We start from the raw sequence: 20,202 nt of genomic DNA on the forward strand, positions 1-20,202 counted from the left end.
GGCTATGCTGCTACTTTTAGTGAGCAAGTTCAATCAAGGCTGGGTTTGTCTACACATGCTGCAATCATCTCCTGAGGGCCGTGCAGACATACCCCAAATGCTCTTGTCTACACTCAGGAATAACCCTAAATAGTCCAGCTGCTTCAGTGCCGAACTCTAACCAATTGGTGTAAACTCCTGCATGTCCTTGTTGGGGCTCAGCACAAATGCCAGTAACGGCAGTGGGGCTATTCAGCTTTACTGCACTGGCTGAAGCTCGGTTACAGATGACCTGGATATTACTAGGATGCAGGTGCAGGAGAAAGATCTTTCCTTAGATTCCCATTCACTTCAGTCAGCTCTGAATCAGGCCCTTAAATGAGAACCACACGACCTTTTCTAACATAGGCTGAGAGTTACAATGATGGATTTTAAAAGAGCCATTTGCAAGAGATGAGAGTTAGAGCTGATAACGAGAACAAACAGCTTCCTCTGGCTGTCGCCTCTCATTTCCTATAATACAATCTACTTCTTTAAAAAAAGCTTTTCTTATTAGGTTTTACACCCCCCATGAAATATGGTTAGAAGATTGTAGGCACCCATAATACAAAAGCAAGTCTTGTTGTCCAACATACAATAGAGGGCGAGGCTAAATTCTGCTCTTGGTTAAAGCAGTGTGACTCCAGAGTGACTCCATGGCTTTCAGTGGAGTGACTCCAAGTTTACAGCAGAATCTGTCCCACGATAATCTACAATTCCGTGTGAGGGAAACTGACAAGATTTTAGGAGAATTACCAAGACCAGATTAAACACAGTGATTCTGAAGAAGCGAGGAGCTTCAGAGATCCCAGCTCTAGTGAGGACTCAAGTTTAGAGTCTTTCCTTTGGCACCTCAGCCAGCTGACTTCAGGGGGCAGGTTCCTGTTTGTGGATTGCTGAGCAGAGCTAGGCGGCTCCCTGCAGTCTGGACTTAGGCACCTATCTCCAAAACAGGGGTGTGCGCTGCTGTCTTGTCACCCCTCCGGTCAATGCATTGTTTTTTGTGGATCACATTCTTAGGGGCCCTTTCTCTCCCCATTCATTGTGTCTGGAGCCGAGGTGCCTAATTCGGCTTTGTGGATCATAGTGCTGTTCTTGTGATTTTTCTCTAGGTGTCTAAAAGTTAGGTGCCATGACGTGCAGCATTGTAACACGTAAATCCCTTCATGGTGTTTTTGAAAACTTTACTCCTGAGCTTTATACCTAACTCTGCCACTTACTTGCTGCCTGGCTCTGGACAGGTTACTTAGGGTCAGCTTTTCAAAAGTAGCCTTTAATTTTAGGTGCCTTAATTTTAGACACCTAAGGGACCCGATTTTCATAGGTGCTGAGCACCCACCCTTCCCAATGCCCAGAACAGAGATTCTAGATGCTCAGCACCCCTAAAAATCAGTGTTTAAAATGCGATGCCCCTCCCCCACCCCCACAAAAAAGTCACTTTAGAAAATGTAGGGTTTGTCTTTCTGTCCTGCAGTTTTCTCATCTGTGAAATGGGGATAATAATAATTCCCTGCCTCACAGCGGTATGAGGATTTACATTTGCGATACTCAAATTCCAGTTATTATAGGGATGCATACAATTATAGCATAATATGTAGGTTTGAAATTAAAACCCAGAGAAGAGTGAATCCTTGCATGTGTACGTCCACTGGGTCAGAGGCTCCAGCAACAGAATGGTCCGTGGGTAGAGTGATAGTTACACATGCAACCAGATAACTGAATTGCGCAACATATCACAACAAACAGGACACATAGTACACATTAAAAAAACCAGCTAGCTGATGAAAACCACGAGGAAATGGAATTAGTGATGCTAATCCAGATAACCGAATGTAGCTATTCTAATGCTGGATCAGAGCTGGCTAACTGGAACACTGACAATGACGTAGAATCAGCAGAAATTCTGACTGTGCTACGGAATTTAAAAATAAAGGTTTTTGAAAGACCCCCATCCAGAAAGCACCTAAGCATGTGAGTAGTCCCAGCTGAAGCATAGAATCATAGAATCATAGAATCATAGAATATCAGGGTTGGAAGGGACCCCAGAAGGTCATCTAGTCCAACCCCCTGCTCAAAGCAGGACCAATTCCCAGTTAAATCATCCCAGCCAGGGCTTTGTCAAGCCTGACCTTAAAAACCTCTAAGGAAGGAGATTCTACCACCTCCCTAGGTAACGCATTCCAGTGTTTCACCACCCTCTTAGTGAAAAAGTTTTTCCTAATATCCAATCTAAACCTCCCCCACTGCAACTTGAGACCATTACTCCTCGTTCTGTCATCTGCTACCATTGAGAACAGTCTAGAGCCATCCTCTTTGGAACCCCCTTTCAGGTAGTTGAAAGCAGCTATCAAATCCCCCCTCATTCTTCTCTTCTGCAGGCTAAACAATCCCAGCTCCCTCAGCCTCTCCTCATAACTCATGTGTTCCAGTCCCCTAATCATTTTTGTTGCCCTTCGCTGGACTCTCTCCAATTTATCCACATCCTTCTTGAAGTGTGGGGCCCAAAACTGCACACAGTACTCCAGATGAGGCCTCACCAATGTCGAATAGAGGGGAACGATCACGTCCCTCGATCTGCTCGCTATGCCCCTACTTATACATCCCAAAATGCCATTGGCCTTCTTGGCAACAAGGGCACACTGCTGACTCATATCCAGCTTCTCGTCCACTGTCACCCCTAGGTCCTTTTCTGCAGAACTGCTGCCTAGCCATTCGGTCCCTAGTCTGTAGCTGTGCATTGGGTTCTTCCGTCCTAAGTGCAGGACCCTGCACTTATCCTTATTGAACCTCATCAGATTCCTTTTGGCCCAATCTTCCAATTGGTCTAGGTCCTTCTGTATCCTATCCCTCCCCTCCAGCGTATCTACCACTCCTCCCAGTTTAGTATCATCCGCAAATTTGCTGAGAGTGCAATCCACACCATCCTCCAGATCATTTATGAAGATATTGAATAAAACCGGCCCCAGGACCGACCCTTGGGGCACTCCACTTGATACCGGCTGCCAACTAGACATGGAGCCATTGATCACTACCCGTTGAGCCCGACAATTTAGCCAGCTTTCTACCCACCTTATAGTGCATTCATCCAGCCCATACTTCCTTAACTTGCTGACAAGAATACTATGGGAGACCGTGTCAAAAGCTTTGCTAAAGTCAAGAAACAATACATCCACTGCTTTCCCTTCATCCACAGAACCAGTAATCTCATCATAAAAGGCGATTAGATTAGTCAGGCATGACCTTCCCTTGGTGAATCCATGCTGGCTGTTCCTGATCACTTTCCTCTCATGCAAGTGCTTCAGGATTGATTCTTTGAGGACCTGCTCCATGATTTTTCCAGGGACTGAGGTGAGGCTGACTGGCCTGTAGTTCCCAGGATCTTCCTTCTTCCCTTTTTTAAAGATTGGCACTACATTAGCCTTTTTCCAGTCATCCGGGACTTCCCCGGTTCGCCACGAGTTTTCAAAGATAATGGCCAGTGGCTCTGCAATCACAGCCGCCAATTCCTTCAGCACTCTCGGATGCAACTCGTCCGGCCCCATGGACTTGTGCACGTCCAGCTTTTCTAAATAGTCCCTAACCGCCTCTATCTCCACAGAGGGCTGGCCATCTCTTCCGCATTTTGTGATGCCCAGCGCAGCAGTCTGGGAGCTGACCTTGTTAGTGAAAACAGAGGCAAAAAAAGCATTGAGTACATTAGCTTTTTCCACATCCTCTGTCACTAGGTTGCCTCCCTCATTCAGTAAGGGGCCCACACATTCCTTGGCTTTCTTCTTGTTGCCAACATACCTGAAGAAACCCTTCTTGTTACTCTTGACATCTCTGGCTAGCTGCAGCTCCAGGTGCGATTTGGCCCTCCTGATAACATTCCTACATGCCCGAGCAATATTTTTATACTCTTCCCTGAGTATAAGCAGTGGGACTACTCATGTGTTTAAAGTTAAGCAATGTACTTAAGTGCTTTTACCAGTCTGGCTCCTCAATTCATAGCAATTTCCTCCTCTGGGTTGGATCACAGTGGTGGATCCTGTGGAATCCTGAGCAGTTTTTAAGAGCACTTTGCTTGTAGGATGAAACTCACTCTCTATTTGAAATCCACACCAGGCTCTAAATGTTCCACCCTAGTCCCTCTTAAATCTTCAGAGCTCAAGTGAAATTTATGTGGTGCATTTGCCATGCACCAGCTCTCTGAACACGGATGACCTTCATGCAGACCTTTATGAATTTTGGAATGGGCATGGCCAGTGTTTTCTGGATGTTTTCAGAGGACAGCCTGATCGTAATGTTCGTCTCATTTAATAAAAGAAAAATAGGGTACAGTAGCAAGAATTTCCAGTGAATTTTATATTGTGATTGAAAAATTGTCTCCTGCTTTGATGTTTACTTTGTAGCAAAGGGATCATTATCTAGTCACAACATTCAATCCCGCTTTCATGATCTCAGATTAATTGTTCAATTGTTTCAAATATTCATATGATTGGAAGGATGTTCAATAGAAGAGCCAGCTGCACACAACACAAATTCAAAACTAACTTGTTACCTCGAAGGGCAAGAGAACTGGCTCAGAAAATATGAGATTCCTTCCTCGCCACAGTTACACCCAACCTGTGCAACCATAAAAACCCTTTGTCCGTTTCTAAAATGACACTCAAACTAAATATATTTTAAAGTTCTGAAATATTCAGTTAACAGAACTTCTTTCGATTTATGCTACTGCCTCTGCACATCTGAGTTCAAAGGTTGGATTAGAATCTCAAGGGTTCACGTGAGAGGCCATTTTTGTGTTATTTGCAGCCTAACAGTGATTTCAGGCTGCTGAGATCTAGACCCAGCTCTGCAGCTGACTTGTTGCGTGGCCTTGGGCAAGTCACTTAGGCCAAAATCTTTTTTACTTCAGATGCCTGAAGTAAGTGGCCTGATTTCCAGAGGAGCTGAGCATCCATGGGCCAAGATTTTCACAAGTGATTAGTTGGTTTGGGTGCCCAGCTTGGGACAACTGAAAGGGGCCTGGTTTTCAGAAAGTGCTGAGTAGCTGCTCTCTGGATATCAGGCCCCTGTCAGGAACCTCACATGGTCATACCAAATCACTAGTAACTTCTGAAAATCTTGTCCTGGATTTAATTAATTCTGACTCAAAAAAAAAAAAGAAAAAAAAAAAGAAAAGAAAAGAAAAAGGGTGAAAATCCCTGTGCTGGGACCCACTCAAATAATGCATGGGCCTTTGCTGGTCCTCTGTGAATTTCATCTTGGGCAGGTCAACATTATGGGTGCTTCAGCAGCACAGCTGCACCACCCTAGGGTAGACACTTCCTGTATTGACAGCAGGGATTTTTCCATTGATGTAGGTAATCCACCTCCCCGAGTGACAATTGTTAAGTCAACTAAACAATTCTTTCATCAACCTTGCTGTGTCTATGCCAGGGATTAGATTTGGCTTAATTACAGTGCTCAGGGTGTGTGAATTTGTCATATCCCTGAGTGACGTAGCTAAGTCAATCCGATGAAGTGAACTGTAGCTCATGAAAGTTTATGCTCAAATAAATTTGTTAGTCTCTAAGGTGCCACAAGTACTCCTTTTCTTTCTACATCTTAAGTGTAGGCGAGTGCCTTATCTATGGTACTTTTATGACTGCCTATCACCACAGTATCTGAACACCTCACCATCTTTAGCATATTTATCCTCATCACATCCCTATGAGGTTGGGCAGTGCTATTACTCCCATTTTACAGATGGTTAGCTGAGGCACAGAGAGACTAAGTGACTTGCCCAGGGTCATAAAAGAAGTCTGTGGTGGAGCAGGTAATTGCCCCCCCCCCGCTCCTGTGAGTCCCAAGCTAGCACTCTAGCCATGGGACTATTCTTTCCCTAAGTCTGCTCAGAAGACTCAGTCCACAGGGAGGATAATTTCGTTTAGTCAGTGGAGTAAAAGTTAGTCATGGTATTGAAAAACAGCAAAAGATCATTTGTGGGAGATATTTCAAATGGTGATTTGGTGCTTCACATGCTATTTGGTCTTCATGTGTGAAAGCTTGGTGCTCAGAGACAAGGGCTTGTGGCTGCCTTGGCTGATTTTCATCCCGTGCTCAAATGCTTACATGTCAGACTAACTTCCTGTTTTATTTGACAAGCTTTTCCACTGACCTTCTAAATGTCAGAAAGAATTAAAAACAAAACCCCCTGCTATGACTGCATCTTCTCCCATCTCTCTGGGTCTCATGCAATTAATTAAGGGGACCGTGTGGCAAATGGCCATTCCAGCTGCGTCAGGCCTTGTACACAGGGGGCTATATTGTAGCTTTTAAGCTACAGTCTGTATTGGGCTAGCCTGTGAAGGGAATGCACGACAATCCCGGAAGGAATTCCATTTGACTCAGCCTGGATCCCTCTGCAGGGTGCAGGGAAGAGCCGTTCAGGGCAGCAACCATGTGCTTCTGCTGTAGAGTATATTCCCCTCATGTTCGCCACCATGGGCGGGGTGACGCTCAGGTCTTACCTTCATCCTGGGCCCTTTGGACAGCCTAGAGCTTCCAGTTGTGTTAGAATCACAAGCTGGGCCTCCATGAACTGGGCCTTTTTCTCATTAAAAACCCTAGCAACTCATCTGCACTTTTGCTCCTGCTGTTGTGATCACCGGTGGAGCAGCACTAGGGTAGTAATGGTGGGAATGTTCAACTACCATGTCTTCTAGGCCTGCTCTTAATACAGGGGTAGACCACAAGACCGTTAACACAGCAATGATGGGTCTGCACTAGCGCTCCTGTTGGGGCTGGGAAATATTTAAAGATGAATCATCTATAGGGCCCTACTGAATTCACGGTCCATTCTGGTCAATTTCACGGTCATGGGGTTTTTAAAATAGCAAATTTCATTGTTTCAGCGATTTAAATCTGAAGTTTCACGGTGTTGTAATTGTAGGGGTCCTGACCCAAAAAGGAGTTGTGGTGGGAAGGTCGCAATACCGCTGCCCTCACTTCTGCACTGCAGCTGGCGGGCGCTGCCTTCAGAGCTGGGTGCCCAGCCAACAGCTGCCGCTCTCTGTCCACCCAGCTCTGAAGGCAGTGCAGAAGTAAGGGTGGCAATACTGCAACCCCCCTAAAATAATCTTGTGAACCCCCTCCCCACCCCGCAAGCGCTTTTTGGGTCAGGACCCCCGATTTGAGAAACACTGGGTCTCCCCCGAGAAATCTGTATAGTATCAGGTAAAAGCACACAAAAAACCAGATTTCATACCGGGAGAGCAGATTTCACAGCCCATGATGCATTTTCATGGCCATGAATGTGGCAGGGCCCTAATAATCTCGTATAAACCCAGCCACACAATCCTTGTGCTAAGAGAGCTCCAGCACTCTCTTCCACGGTGTGTGCACTCAGACAGGGAAAGCTACTACATGGCTGCACAGTTCCATGCAGCAAATTCCAGCCACCAGTTCTTACACATGCCTCTTATAGAACTGTGTGTTTGTCCAGTCTAATTTCCCACTTAGTTTGGCACTCTTGACTCACTTCTTTTAAAACCCAGTAAGCACCAGCATGGCCCATCCAAAAACCAAACACAAGGCAGAGAAATCAACAGCCGGTCACAGGAGTTTCCTGAGAGAACAACAAAAGAATCCCAGCAGGAGTCCAGCGTTGACTGAAAAAGGAACTCCGAAGACCCTGTTTTAAGGTTGACTGACAAAGGAAGCCCCAGCAAGATGCATTGGTCAGGTACCCTGTATATCTATGACTAAATCACGGAAGTACTATCCCTGCTAAAGCTCCCCCACTGCCCTGCATTTCAAATGGGAGCTAAAAGCCATGTCCCTATACGACAGCTTTCACATCAAAACAACTTGCAATGCTCTGAGGCATCACAGCCCTTTTCAGATTGTCGGCAATTATTTCAAATACATTGATCCTGGTTACCATGCATCTGCTTTTGAGCAGGAGTCTTCATATCTACTAAACCTCATTGCGAAGGATCAGTGCAACCAAGTTTGATTTTGAAACTGAAAATTCCAATAAGGGTTGTGTTTTCTTGAGAGCAGGACATTAGGGAGAAAACAGCAAATACTGCAGTTTTTTTTATGGTGGTTTTTTTGTTGTTCCAAAATTGAACCAATTCTGTAAAATCAAAATGAAGTCCAAAAAACACTGGAAGGGCAAGTCCCACTGTGGTGTGACAGGCCCTGATCCTGCAGCTGGCTCCAGATAAGAAGAATCCTGTGCCTGTATGGCAGGGGTGCTGGAACAATGTGTGTAGAGGGCGTGCTGCAAGCCATTGAACCGAACTGTGAACCCTGTATATGACGGAAACCACTTCAAGCCAGGGGGTGCTCCTGCACCCCTAGTTCCAGCACCTATGATGTATGGAGCCCTGCTGACTTCCGTGGGTAGTTCACACTGGCATGGGAGTCTGCCATTGCAGATGATACAGTTGCAGCATCGTGGCTACAGGTTGCATAGGTCTATAGGTGCCACTGATGAGAAGAAAGTGTAGGTAGGGTGACCAGATAGCAACTGTGAAAAAACAGGACCGAGGTGGGGAGTAATAGGCGCCTATATAAGAAAAAGTCCCAAAAAACAGGACTGTCCCTTTAAAAATGGGACCTCTGGTCACCCTAAGTGTAGGTGAACAGGATGGAAGGTGAGCGGACATGGATCCGTGGGACATTAGGATGCCAGTTGCCACCCAACTTCCCTGTTGCAATGGAACAGCATACCATTTCACCATGACACCATAACAGGGGCTCTGTGCTTCCGGCCTCCTTCAGTGCACAGGGCTCAGAGTCGTGGAGCCATCTTGAGTCATGCTCTGCTCACAGCCCTCTGCACTTGGCTAAATTTACACTGACACATTTTAGACCAGAATGATCACACCATGCAGGAGGCCAGTAGCATAGCCAGTGCCTGGGAAACAGCCCTGCATTCTCTGTTACGTGCTGTGACTCTTTAAAGTGTGCTCAAGCCCCCCAGGTGCTCTTATTGAAGGCAGTAATGGGCATCTTGTAGGTGTGGAGATAATGGCCTGTGAGGCACAGAAGCAGTGAGTCACCATTTACAAAGATATTGCATTGTTGGTGTAAAAATGTATTGCGGGGGAGGGGAGGATTACTGCCGACATAGCTTTTCTCCCAAAGACTTGGGGACAGATTCTTACGTACTCTGAAACTTGTTTGCGTTGCCTGAGTGGTGCAAAAGAACCCACTGGCAGAGTGGCATGAAGGGGTCTTAGTGCAAATGAGAACCAGGCTATTTTGGAGCAAACTCCTCAGCTGATATATATTAGCATTTCTCCATTGAAGTCAAAGGCACTATGCCAATTTACACCGGCCGAGGACTTGGCCCTTTGGACAGATACTCATAGACTCTAAGGCACTTTACACCACTCCAGCAGCGTGAAGGTAACATACTGGGTGTATATGTAATTGACATTTAGGCTCATTGTAAGCCTATACACTGCCAGCCTAAACAAGAATCAGACCCCCCTCCCCCAGCATGTTTCAGAACGGTCTGAATTCTGACTCAGAGAAATGATTGCAGTTTATCCACTGGTAATATACCGTTATCTGACATTTACTATTAATTACCAATCACACTCATTTCAAGCATGCGATGAAGGGAAATATTTTTTGTGGAGAATAAACTAAAAAAATCAGATGTGGAGAGGAATGTGGTTCTTGCGTGAGAAATCAGAATAATACTATGTAATTCTATTGTACCCTTTATTCAAAAAACTTAACATTAAATAATTAAGTCTATCACTGTGGCTTCAAACAAGTCAATGCACCTCTCTGATTTAATTTCTCCATTTGTAAAATGGAGAGAATACTCACCTTACATGGGGTCTGGGAAGCTCATTTCATTTATTTTTAACCTTGTGTGAAGATGAAAAGTGCTAACTATTAGCTAGAATTACACTTACATAGGATAGGAGTACTTGTGACACCTTAGAGACTAACAAATTTAGGTGCCACAAGTACTCCTATTCTTTTTGTGGATACAGACTAACACGGCTGCTACTCTGAAACTTACATAGGATGGAATTCACCTCTGTACAGAGGGCCGTATGCACTACTTAAGTTCCACTTTATCCTCAAAAGAGTGGTGCCTAGACCTTTGCACCAGTCCTCTACACAGGGGTGAATTTTACCAAAATATTATTAATGAGAAGAATCAGGACTAAAAGCTCTTATTGGAGACAATGCTGAGATCAGTACCTATCGTGCTAACCAACACTGTCTCCTGTACTCTCCCTGTGTCTGACTGTCTGCATCCACCTGTTGTCTCTTGTCATCTGTTTAGATTGCAAGCTCTTCGAGGCAGACACCCTCTTTTTGTTTGGTGTTTGTATAGCGCCTAGCACTATATATATATATATATATATATATATATATATATATATATATATATATATATATATATATATATATATATATATGGATCCTGGTCCATGATCAGAGCTCTTAAGTTGTATTACAATATAAATAAAACAGTAATGTTTTATATTAGTGCAAAACAGGAGAAATAGAATTTTGCAGCAAAAATCTTATCCTTCCCCCCAAAATAAGGTATAGTTTAGGAAAAGAAATGTACTGCTTTATGTGTCACAAGTGTCCCCAATGTTACTGAAAACATCCCTTCCATAATCAGGAGGAAAATACAGAGCACTTTGCTCTCAACTACTCATGTTCAAAGTTAAGGATGGGCTTAAGTTCTTTGCTGAATCAGAGCATTAATGGGAACTGGATCAGATCCTAGTGGGGTAAGATTTGTTTATATTTTGTTGGGATGGGGGTGGAGAAGATAGTAAGTTTTGTGCTTTTAAGAATCGAGAGGGGAAAAATATGTCTAATGCACTCCCACCTCTCCAGCAGAAATTATTTAGCAGTCGCTATCCGCAAATGATTAATTCTGAACTATCATGAACTGCAGTGCCTCCTTAATAATATGTAAAAGGAAGAAATGACACTTGCTTTAAATTGCTTGTAATAACGGTGACGGGAAGAGTGTAAGTGAAATATGGTTAAAACCTCTGTCAGTGTCAAGCTATTAAAGGTCTTGCTGTTTATCAGAGTTACATATCTTCAACTTTGCCTCTAAGCTTCTAGGTTTGCTCAGCGGCAGCGTTAACCTTTTGTCAGTATTTTTCCATAATAATCCCCCCATTAACAAGCGTTGACTTGCATGACATTGGCCTGGCGTGAAACAGTGCACTAGACCCCCCCAAGTCCCAGAGACATTTGACAAAGTTGGGGAGTGCAGGGGACACAAACAAACAAACAAAATCTATTTGACCAAACAAAATTGCTCTCTTTTTAAAGTTTTGCCCTATTGGCTGGTGTGTCAGAGGTAGAGCCATGGCACTTCTCCCTGACCCCCATCTACTTATCTTTTGAAGCTGGTGAAGTCATTGGCAACAAGATCAGCCCTTTGCCCCCAAGACAAATCACCAGCGAGAAGGACAAGAACAAGCAAATGTTATGTTGCTTGCATTTATTTTGATATCGAAATGGGCAAAGGTCCCCTGGGCTCTGGCAAGTTGCTAATGCCTCCCAGGATATTGTAAAGGTTTGACAGCCCTGCAATATAGAGTTCTGAGATGCAGGATCATGGGGATCTCACTGACTTGTCTCTAGACCAGGAACTCATTACTTAATGCTATTTGTATGTTTAAATGCAGAATCCCAGTAAGGGGAGCTAACCGCACAAAGGTGCAATGCAGCTCTTTCCCTGCCCCCCAAACAAGGTGGGTGTACAAGAAAAACTTCCACTGGGAAGCTTTCGTTCTGCACTACTCTCACTTACACAGCAAATATCCCAGTGACTTATTGACCTTGGCATGGTTGTTATGAGCAATCTTTGCACCATTCTTAAACAGGTTTCAGAGCAGCAGCCATGTTAGTCTGTATTCGCAAAAAGAAAAGGAGTACTTGTGGCACCTTAGAGACTAACCAATTTATTTGAGCATAAGCTTTCGTGAGCTACAGCTCACTTCATGCTCAAATAAATTGGTTAGTCTCTAAGGTGCCACAAGTACTCCTTTTCTTTTTGTAACCAGAGTGATCACTTCAGATGAGCTATTACCAGCAGCAGAGCGGGGTGGGGGGTGGGGAGGAAAAAACCTTTTGTAGTGATAATCAAGGTGGGCCATTTCCAGCAGTTGACAAGAAAGTCTGAGTTTCCCCAGTGTCCTGGTTGTCAGTGTGGCAGAAGTGTCTTTTTGTTTCACCTCTCTCGGCTCCCCTCCCACCTCCTGTAGAAACAGGATTACTGTGAAGACAGGTCAAGCTGTGGTTTATGTATAAAATACCTCCAAGCAAGGATGCAGTGTTGCTACACCCACAGCACTTTAGATTGTGATCTTATCACAGGGACAGAGTTGGTCAGCACTTGAGTCAGATGGTCTCTTTTGCAGCACTGCAAGAACTTGTGAAGGCAATTCAATGGGCGTCACTCTTCTCTCTGGTTTCAGAGGAACAGCCGTGTTAGTCTGTATTCGCAAAAAGAAAAGGAGTACTTGTGGCACCTTAGAGACTAACCAATTTATTTGAGCATGAGCTTTCGTGAGCTACAGCTCACTTCATCAGATGTTTTTTCTCTTCTCTCTAAGGCCTAGATACAGCAATGAGCTCTGTGCCAGAGATGCCTGTGCCTGCCCATCCAGAGCCCCAGAGTACGCGAGTGTGCATTCAAGGAGCTCAATGAAGGACTGGGGCCTAACCCAGTATAGAAATAATGTCCCAGTATGGTGTCTGGTAACACTGGGGAGTCACTGCCTTTTGAATGAGACATACAAAGAGTGACCACTTGTAATTAATAGAAGTCCTCTTCAAAAATGATTAGGGATGCCACATCTAATGTCGTGTCCAGAATGCAACTCAGATGATTGCAGTCATCTGTCTTCCCAAATTGCCTTACAGATTCAACTTCCTACAGTATCCTGAATTTCTTTTCCTAAAAGCTGGTGTAACATTAGGGTGCACTGTTAAACAGCTGCCATGTTTGAACCCAGAGGTGGCTCCCTTTCACAGGTCGTCAGAGTGGGATGAAAAGCGCTATAGAGAGTGTAAAATCATATTTTTCTCAACCTCCTCTGTAATATTAGTGACTTTCTGCACTAATAACTGTATCATTTAAGTTTTCTTTGACATGTTAAAATCTGAACTGTGTAGCTTCCTTGCTTCAATGTCCAGGAATAAGCAGTGGACCCACTAACAGCTATGTGGGGCTTCAGAAGTGTTGGTGTTAGGGCTGTACGCAGACTATGTCGAGGTAGTTCTGGAAAACAAGTTTTTCTTTGCTTGTCCATCCTTATAGGATACACTCTCTTAGCCTCCCACTATATTCCTTGACTATCAAAATAAGACTACCTCATCAGCCCCTATCCTCAAACAACTCCCTTGGCTCCCTATTCATTTCAGGACAAGCTGTCCTCCCTGGTTTCTAAAAAGGTCTCTGAATTTGACCTTGCAGACCAGGGGCAAAATTTTCAAAAGGATTAAGATCCTAAGTCCCATTTTCAAAAATCACTTAAGGCCAGATTTTCAAGGACTAAAGTCCATGGGAGTTAGACACTTAACTTGCTTTGGCGCTTTTGAAAATTCCACAAGGTGCCCATCTGCATCTTTATACACCGACATTCCTTTGAAAATCTGGCCCTTATGATCTTAAGTTCCTAAGGCATGTTTTAAAACGGGAATTAATCACGTAGGCACTTTTGAAAATTTTTACTCTTTGTCTTTTAATATTTCTTCTGTCCACAGACATCTAATTTGTCCCATTTTTCACTCTTGTCATTCTTGGTGCAAACGCCTTCTCTGAGACGCATGGAACAATCTCCTTATAACTCTCTGCCCAGTCAACCATCCAGATTTCCAGCTCTCCTGTGAACATTTTTCTTTCCTCCCTTCTCTGATTGTTTAGTTCCTTCTGTTTATTATTTCATGTTGTAACTACATTATTTAAATCTGTAATGCATTTCATAATACAGATTGCATTAAAAGCACTATACAAAATAAAGATGGTGTATTGCAGCCAATCTATCTGAATGATTACTCCATTTCCCTTTTTATTCACCTTTCTCATTTCCTCCAATCGGTTTCACTCTGCTATTTTTACAGAAAAAAAAGCGGTAAAATATGTGAGAGACAAGGTGGGTGAGGTTATATCCGACCTGAAGAAAAGCTCTTCGTGGCTCAAAAGCTTCTCTCTCTCATCAACAGAAGTTGGTCCACTAAAAGATATTGTGCCCTCATACCCTGAGACCAACACAGCTGCAAAAATGCTGCAAACAGTAGGAAATGCATTCAAAGACAGGGTTCATTTCCTAAAGGGACATGTTCTCTTTTTCTTAGAGAAGAAGGATGGTCTTGTGATTAAGATACTGGACTGAGCCTCGGGTATGTGAGTTCAATTCCTAGTTCTGCCACGGCAAGTAACTTAATTTCTCTGTGCTTCAGTTCCCCGTCTCTAAAATGGGGATATCGATACTTCCCATTTTTGTAGTATATATGGACTGTAAAGATCTTTGAGATAGGGACTGTCTTTGACTATGTGTATATTCTGCGCCTAACACAATGGGGCTTTTAGGCACTACTGTAATACAAATAAAATAACAATAATCCCTCAGTCCTGGAGCAGAATTTGCAGTGAAGTCAATGAAAATTCCATATGTGGAATGATAGTGGGATATGGTCCCAACTGTATGTTTGCTGAAACCTTTCTCCAGTGTTCCTTCCCTACAGCTGCTAACTCAATTGCAGTATCTATGTTCAATTGCCCAGCACAACCCCATGCTTCCCTCTTGGATGCATTCCAGCACAGATGTACACAATTGTTCAGAGGCCCCAATGCTGAACCTAGGAACTGCAGCACATGTACTAGACCATTTAATTAGTCAAGCTATTGCTCAAGCCAGGATGCAGAATTTCATCCGTTAAAAGCCAGAGTATGCAAAAAGCCTTCTGTCTCATTACTTCCAAAAACAGTTAAAGAAGTACTCGAAAGGGGAAAAATAAGCACTCCAGAGAGAAAAGCAGATCTGGAAGAGTAATTTGTAAGGGATTGCTTATTCAATTAATTATGCCTCTTTTATTACTGTTCACCGAGTGAACAGATTGGGATCTTCAACAAATTTGCTATTTAAAACTGTTGACCAAATAATCCCTTGGTCTGCAGCTTGCTTCTGAGTGTTCAGTATTTGAAATGGAAGTGGTTTTGATTAGACATGTGGTACTACGCATATTTGTATTACAGTAGCACACAGAGGCTCGAGCCAGGATCAAGACACCATTGTCTTGAGTGCTGTACAAATGAAGTCCCTGCCCCAAATAGCTTGTGGACATGGTACTGGTATATTCTATTCCATGGCTGGATGCGATTGGCTCCAGCATGATTACATACTTGAAATTCACTCTCTTCCAGTATGCCCTTAAAAATTGCTCTGTCAAGAAACATTCCCATCAATAAACACGTTCATTAGAGGTGGAATTCATCCCTGCACAGAAGGTCAACACAAGGCTCAAAGCACCACTTGAATCCCCCTTAAGTCCCACTAAAGCCCAAAGAGCTTAAGTGATGCACAGACCTTGTGCTGTTCCTGTGGACAAGGATGAATTTCAGCCTAGAATAATTGCAAAAAGCTAGCGGGATGGGGGCACACACATGGGGGAAGTGAATTTATTTCAGGCTCCAGTTATTTTTTTTCTCAGTATTCTCCCAGCATTAGCGCAAACCCTGGAGGGATAGGAGCCTCTTTACTGAAATGCTGCTATGTTACTCTGTCTGTTACTAGGCAAACATGTTTTAACAGCACAGAAAACACATTTGGAACACCAGAGAGAAAAGATTTCACTATGTAGAAATTGGACTGAGTCCCTCTAATTTGAGGACCATCGTGAAGCAATAAATACCCATATTCTAACTCCTGCTGGTACTCCATAGCTACCAAGGGCCAAAACATGACAACGTCTTGGTTCTGCTGAGGTCGGAGACAGGAAGTGGTGTAGCTTTGTGTGTTGACTCCTCTTTGGCCCCCTGGATGATGCAGTGCTGAGCTCAACCCGGTGTTCTCCATGGGAACATGGGGTCGTGTACGGTAGGGGAAGTGGCAGAGTTGATCTAGTGGGATGGAAGCCTCGTGGATCCATTGTGAACTTCCTGAATACACCAGTTGCACATGGAACTCATTCCCACTTGGTGTCCCACTCTGTTCTCCTACAGTGATGGCTGAACCACATATAGGGTATGTCTACACTTTCGAGCTGGGCGCCCCCAGCATGTGCCTATTGTCTCAGATGGGCACATACTCAAGATGGCTAGTCCCACCTGCCACTTGCACCACCACAGCTGCACTCGGTAGGGTGTTAGCTCAACCAGAGCTAGCTAGTGTTGATGTGTCTCCTCGAGCTGGGAATTGCAGCCCCAGCTGGAAGTACAGACCTACCTATAGAGGTTGATAAGCCTGCTACAGCTTTGGCTAACAGAGCTGGGCTTTGGCAGCAGCGGGTCATGCTTTTAGAACCAGCAGTCCCAGGTTCAATCGGTTGACTGACCTACCCAGAGCCACGGCAATTATATTAAGCCTTATATATTTTTATTGTGGTTGTCATTTATAATGTGGAAGAACCTAGAAACTTGAATATGAAAATCTCAGCCTGAGTCTCCTCCCTTTGCACAGAAATGAGCATTTGGATAAAAGGCCTCTTCTGGGAAGCAGCAATCTTGTGGGAATCATCCCAACAACGTGCTCTGTGCTGCTTATAAACCCTGCACTTTTGGGAGCCTGACCACTGACCTGTGGATTATTCCATAATAGCACACCACTGGCAGCAGCAATTACCAATCCACTTTTATTTTTGTTTTGCTTCTTACTCACATTTTAATAACCATTTAATTGCAACATTATCAGCAGACTGGAATATGGTGCCAAGAGCTATGTTATACACTGAGTCATCCAATTCCAGCACAGTTTATCAGTTAAATATACTATTATAGTATCCGGTTGTATGTAAAGAACTAGCTGGTTTCGCCTCTGAGTCCAAATACTTTATGATAATAAGCCTTTAAGTTTGGGGGTATTTTTGATACCTGTTCTTTGGATTTAACCTCTCCCAGCTGGTCTATCTAGGCTTTGGTTTCATTTTTATGTACTGCAACTATGAAGCAAGCTTTTATTAACAAGGATGTGAACGGCATGGTAACTCAGGTAAAATAGCTGGCTGTCAAACTAGACATCACCATCATAGAGGTAATCATTGTTTTTATCTTTCATATCAAGCATTTCTTTCCCCCATCTAGACTGAGTAATATGCTAGTGCATTTCCATCCAATCTGGGTGCATTAAGTCATTGCTTCCTCAGTGTGCCAATCTGCAAGCATCCTGATAAATGCTACATCCCACTCTCTCTATATGGCTACAGATCATTGACACACATAAAGAGCATAAGTAGGACAATGGAAAACGCACATTGGATTTTGAGTGTGTGTGTATGTTCTAGTGAAAGCCAAGGTGGTCATATGAATCTATAGATGATGTCTGTCCTTCAAATCATGTGTATCTGTGAACCTATAAAAATCTGGACAGAAAATAGTGGGAAACCAGCTGAGTTCTGATATCTCAACTATAAAAGGCAAATCTAGGCAGATCAAGCAATCATCCAAATTCCCCTAGTTTGTTTTACAGCCTAAAGTACCCCACTCAGTAGTCATCATTTTAACAAGGGGGTTGGGGAGGGTCAGTATTACATGATATTTAGGCTGTTGCCCAATGACTTTTAAGCACAGCAAAGAAATATTACAACAGATTATTGCTGAATTGCGCATGAAAAACACGGGACGTTGGATTACAAAGGTCTGGGGTTTTTGAACACTGCTTCCATTGACTTCACCGGCACGTAGGTTACAGACATGATCTCAGGTGACTGCAGGAGCTAAAATAACTGCTGAGGAATAACCACTGTCAAATAACGACGAAGGGACATGGGTTCTAATTGCACCTTGCTGAAGTCCAGTTTCCTGTCTAGCTGGAGCAAGCTGGACATCCAAAACTTCTGAAGCAATTTCTCACCAGGATCGGGAGACAGGCCAGCGGTGCTCAGCGCATCCATTCCGCGGCCCGGCCCGGCCCTGGTTTCACAGTCCTGTGAACAAGCTTGATTTTTCGGTTGCTCCAGAGCCGCGGGATTTGTGCGCCGCTGCTGTTGCTACCTTGCCAAGGCTGTGCATCCTGACATCAAAACCTTGAGCCTGGATGCATAACAGCAGTACGGAGCCGCCGTAAAATAGCAACGCCCCAGCCGGGGCTGCTGCAATGCATGCTCATTTCTTCACCTGCCTTTAAAGCCCTGGCACAGACCAGCCCTTCCAGGGACCCGGTTCTCTTCCCTGGCCATGAGTATGCGATACACGCGCGCCGCTCCCACCTCCCTGCAAATTGCACACCCCCAGCCTGCAAACCACTGCAGTGGATGGGCTCTGCCTCTGCAGTTCAACAGCTCGGAGCGGAGCCTCTCCTCGAAAGCCACCTCTCCCCCCCTTCCCGGTTCCTAAACAAACCCCTCCTCCGAAAAACGAAACCGGCAAAGGCCATTTGGGCCGAGGCGCACCTGCATCACCGAGCGATCGGGTACCCACCGCCGGCAGCTGCCCATCGCACCACGTTCTCCTGCATCCCCGAGAGAACGCCCCAGATACACACACGCCTTCTACCCTGGATCAACATGCAAACCAGAAATTGCACCCCCCCCCCACGGCCTTTAACCAGCTCGCCTGTATCCCAGAAAAGGGTGGTGGGGGGGTTCAGAGGGTGGAGGGGGAAGTAAAGATGTCCCAACTTACGCCCTGGCTTTGGGGAATCCCATTGATAAAAGGATCTCCAGAGACGACCCGTGTTTGATTGTCCCCGTTCGTTGTTGTCTGTTTCGTCTGGGGGTGACTTTGCTGTAGAGATCTTCTTTGGCAGCCATGGTGTGTGGTGTGGAGTTGTACTGGGCCATCATTCAGCCATCGCAACACACAAACAACAACACACCGGAAAGAAAAAAAAAGAGAGAGAGAGAGAGACAGCTGATCCACACACCGAGAAAGGCAAGCGGCTGCTGTTGTGTTGGTGTGTGTCTCTCTCTCTGTCTCAGCAGCTGAGCGTGGAAACATACAGCACAGCTTCCTGGTGTAAAGCAACCCCCCACCCCAGCTCTCACAAAGTCATCGCTGTTGCTGGACTAGCTCCCCAGTTAAGAAGTCTCTTTCCCACTCTGTGCCACACATGTGCAGCAAATGAAATCCATGCAATCGCACTTCCTCCTCTTGAAAAGTCAGGAATTTGCAATGAGTAATTTCTGAATGGATCAGAAAGGCAAAAAGAAGCCCTTGTGGGCAGGCTTTGCCTTTTCCTCTCCTGGAAACCCTCCCCTCTCTTAAAGCTGCAGTGGATTTTATACCAAGCCGCAGACATTTAACCAGTGTGCTTTGCTGAATGGTTTGAACAAGCACTGCTGTTCTTGACACAAATCCAGTATCCCAGTTTGTGGGGCTGCTTTTGTGAATCTAAAAAGCTAGTTCCTCAAAATATCCCTACATGGTTGGTTGGTTGCATTGGACAGCTACACTCAAATGTGTCAACTCCCAGTACTTGTTCCTGCTTTTTGATCAAAGCATGAAATTGCAAAAATAAAGTTTTGTCATGGGATACTTGTTTGGAGAAACTGAACATCTAAATTACAACACTGACTTCTTGTTATTGTAGCAAATCCGTGGCCATTTTAGGGCTTGCTGTTGTCATTTTAAGGCTGCATATTAGGAGATTCCTAGCATCAGGGGACAGCTTTCAACTCCTCCTGCTCCTGAAGCACAATCCCTACAGCCTGAACATCTCAGTCTGCTCCTAACACTATAGGGTATATGACCCACAGTTGTGCAATTCTGATTCCAGCCAAGAGAGGGCAGTGATCCACATGCAAACTCACCAATTCATTGCCATATTAAACCCCAGCGATTGCTGGACCTAATCAAAATGAAGATTTTAATAATTATTTTATTTTAAGAAGCATGGAAAGTTATCACATGCTGCATGGCTTGGACTTGAATTATGCAGAAATGCCCATCATCTTCCACATAAATAAATGGAATGGGTCAGGCTAGACAGGAATGCACACTTTGTCACCATCAGCCTATTTGGGGCTCTACCTAAGACTATCGGATGA

The 20,202-nt window shown here is 44.5% G+C and overlaps 1 protein-coding gene across 1 annotated transcript in view; it reads right to left on the reverse strand.

Annotated features, from left to right (window-relative positions):
- UBASH3B (ubiquitin associated and SH3 domain containing B) overlaps window positions 1–19,528 on the reverse strand; it is a 104,103-nt gene extending 84,575 nt beyond the window's left edge. The window contains exon 1 of the mRNA XM_073320687.1: window positions 18,839–19,528. Within this exon, the coding sequence (XP_073176788.1) occupies window positions 18,839–18,999 (161 nt within the window). The 5' untranslated portion in view covers window positions 19,000–19,528. The remainder of the gene's footprint in view (window positions 1–18,838) is intronic.
- Between the last annotated feature and the right edge of the window lie 674 nt (window positions 19,529–20,202).

The sequence above is a fragment of the Lepidochelys kempii genome, chromosome 22 (assembly GCF_965140265.1).
Source record: "Lepidochelys kempii isolate rLepKem1 chromosome 22, rLepKem1.hap2, whole genome shotgun sequence".
Taxonomy (NCBI): domain Eukaryota; kingdom Metazoa; phylum Chordata; order Testudines; family Cheloniidae; genus Lepidochelys; species Lepidochelys kempii.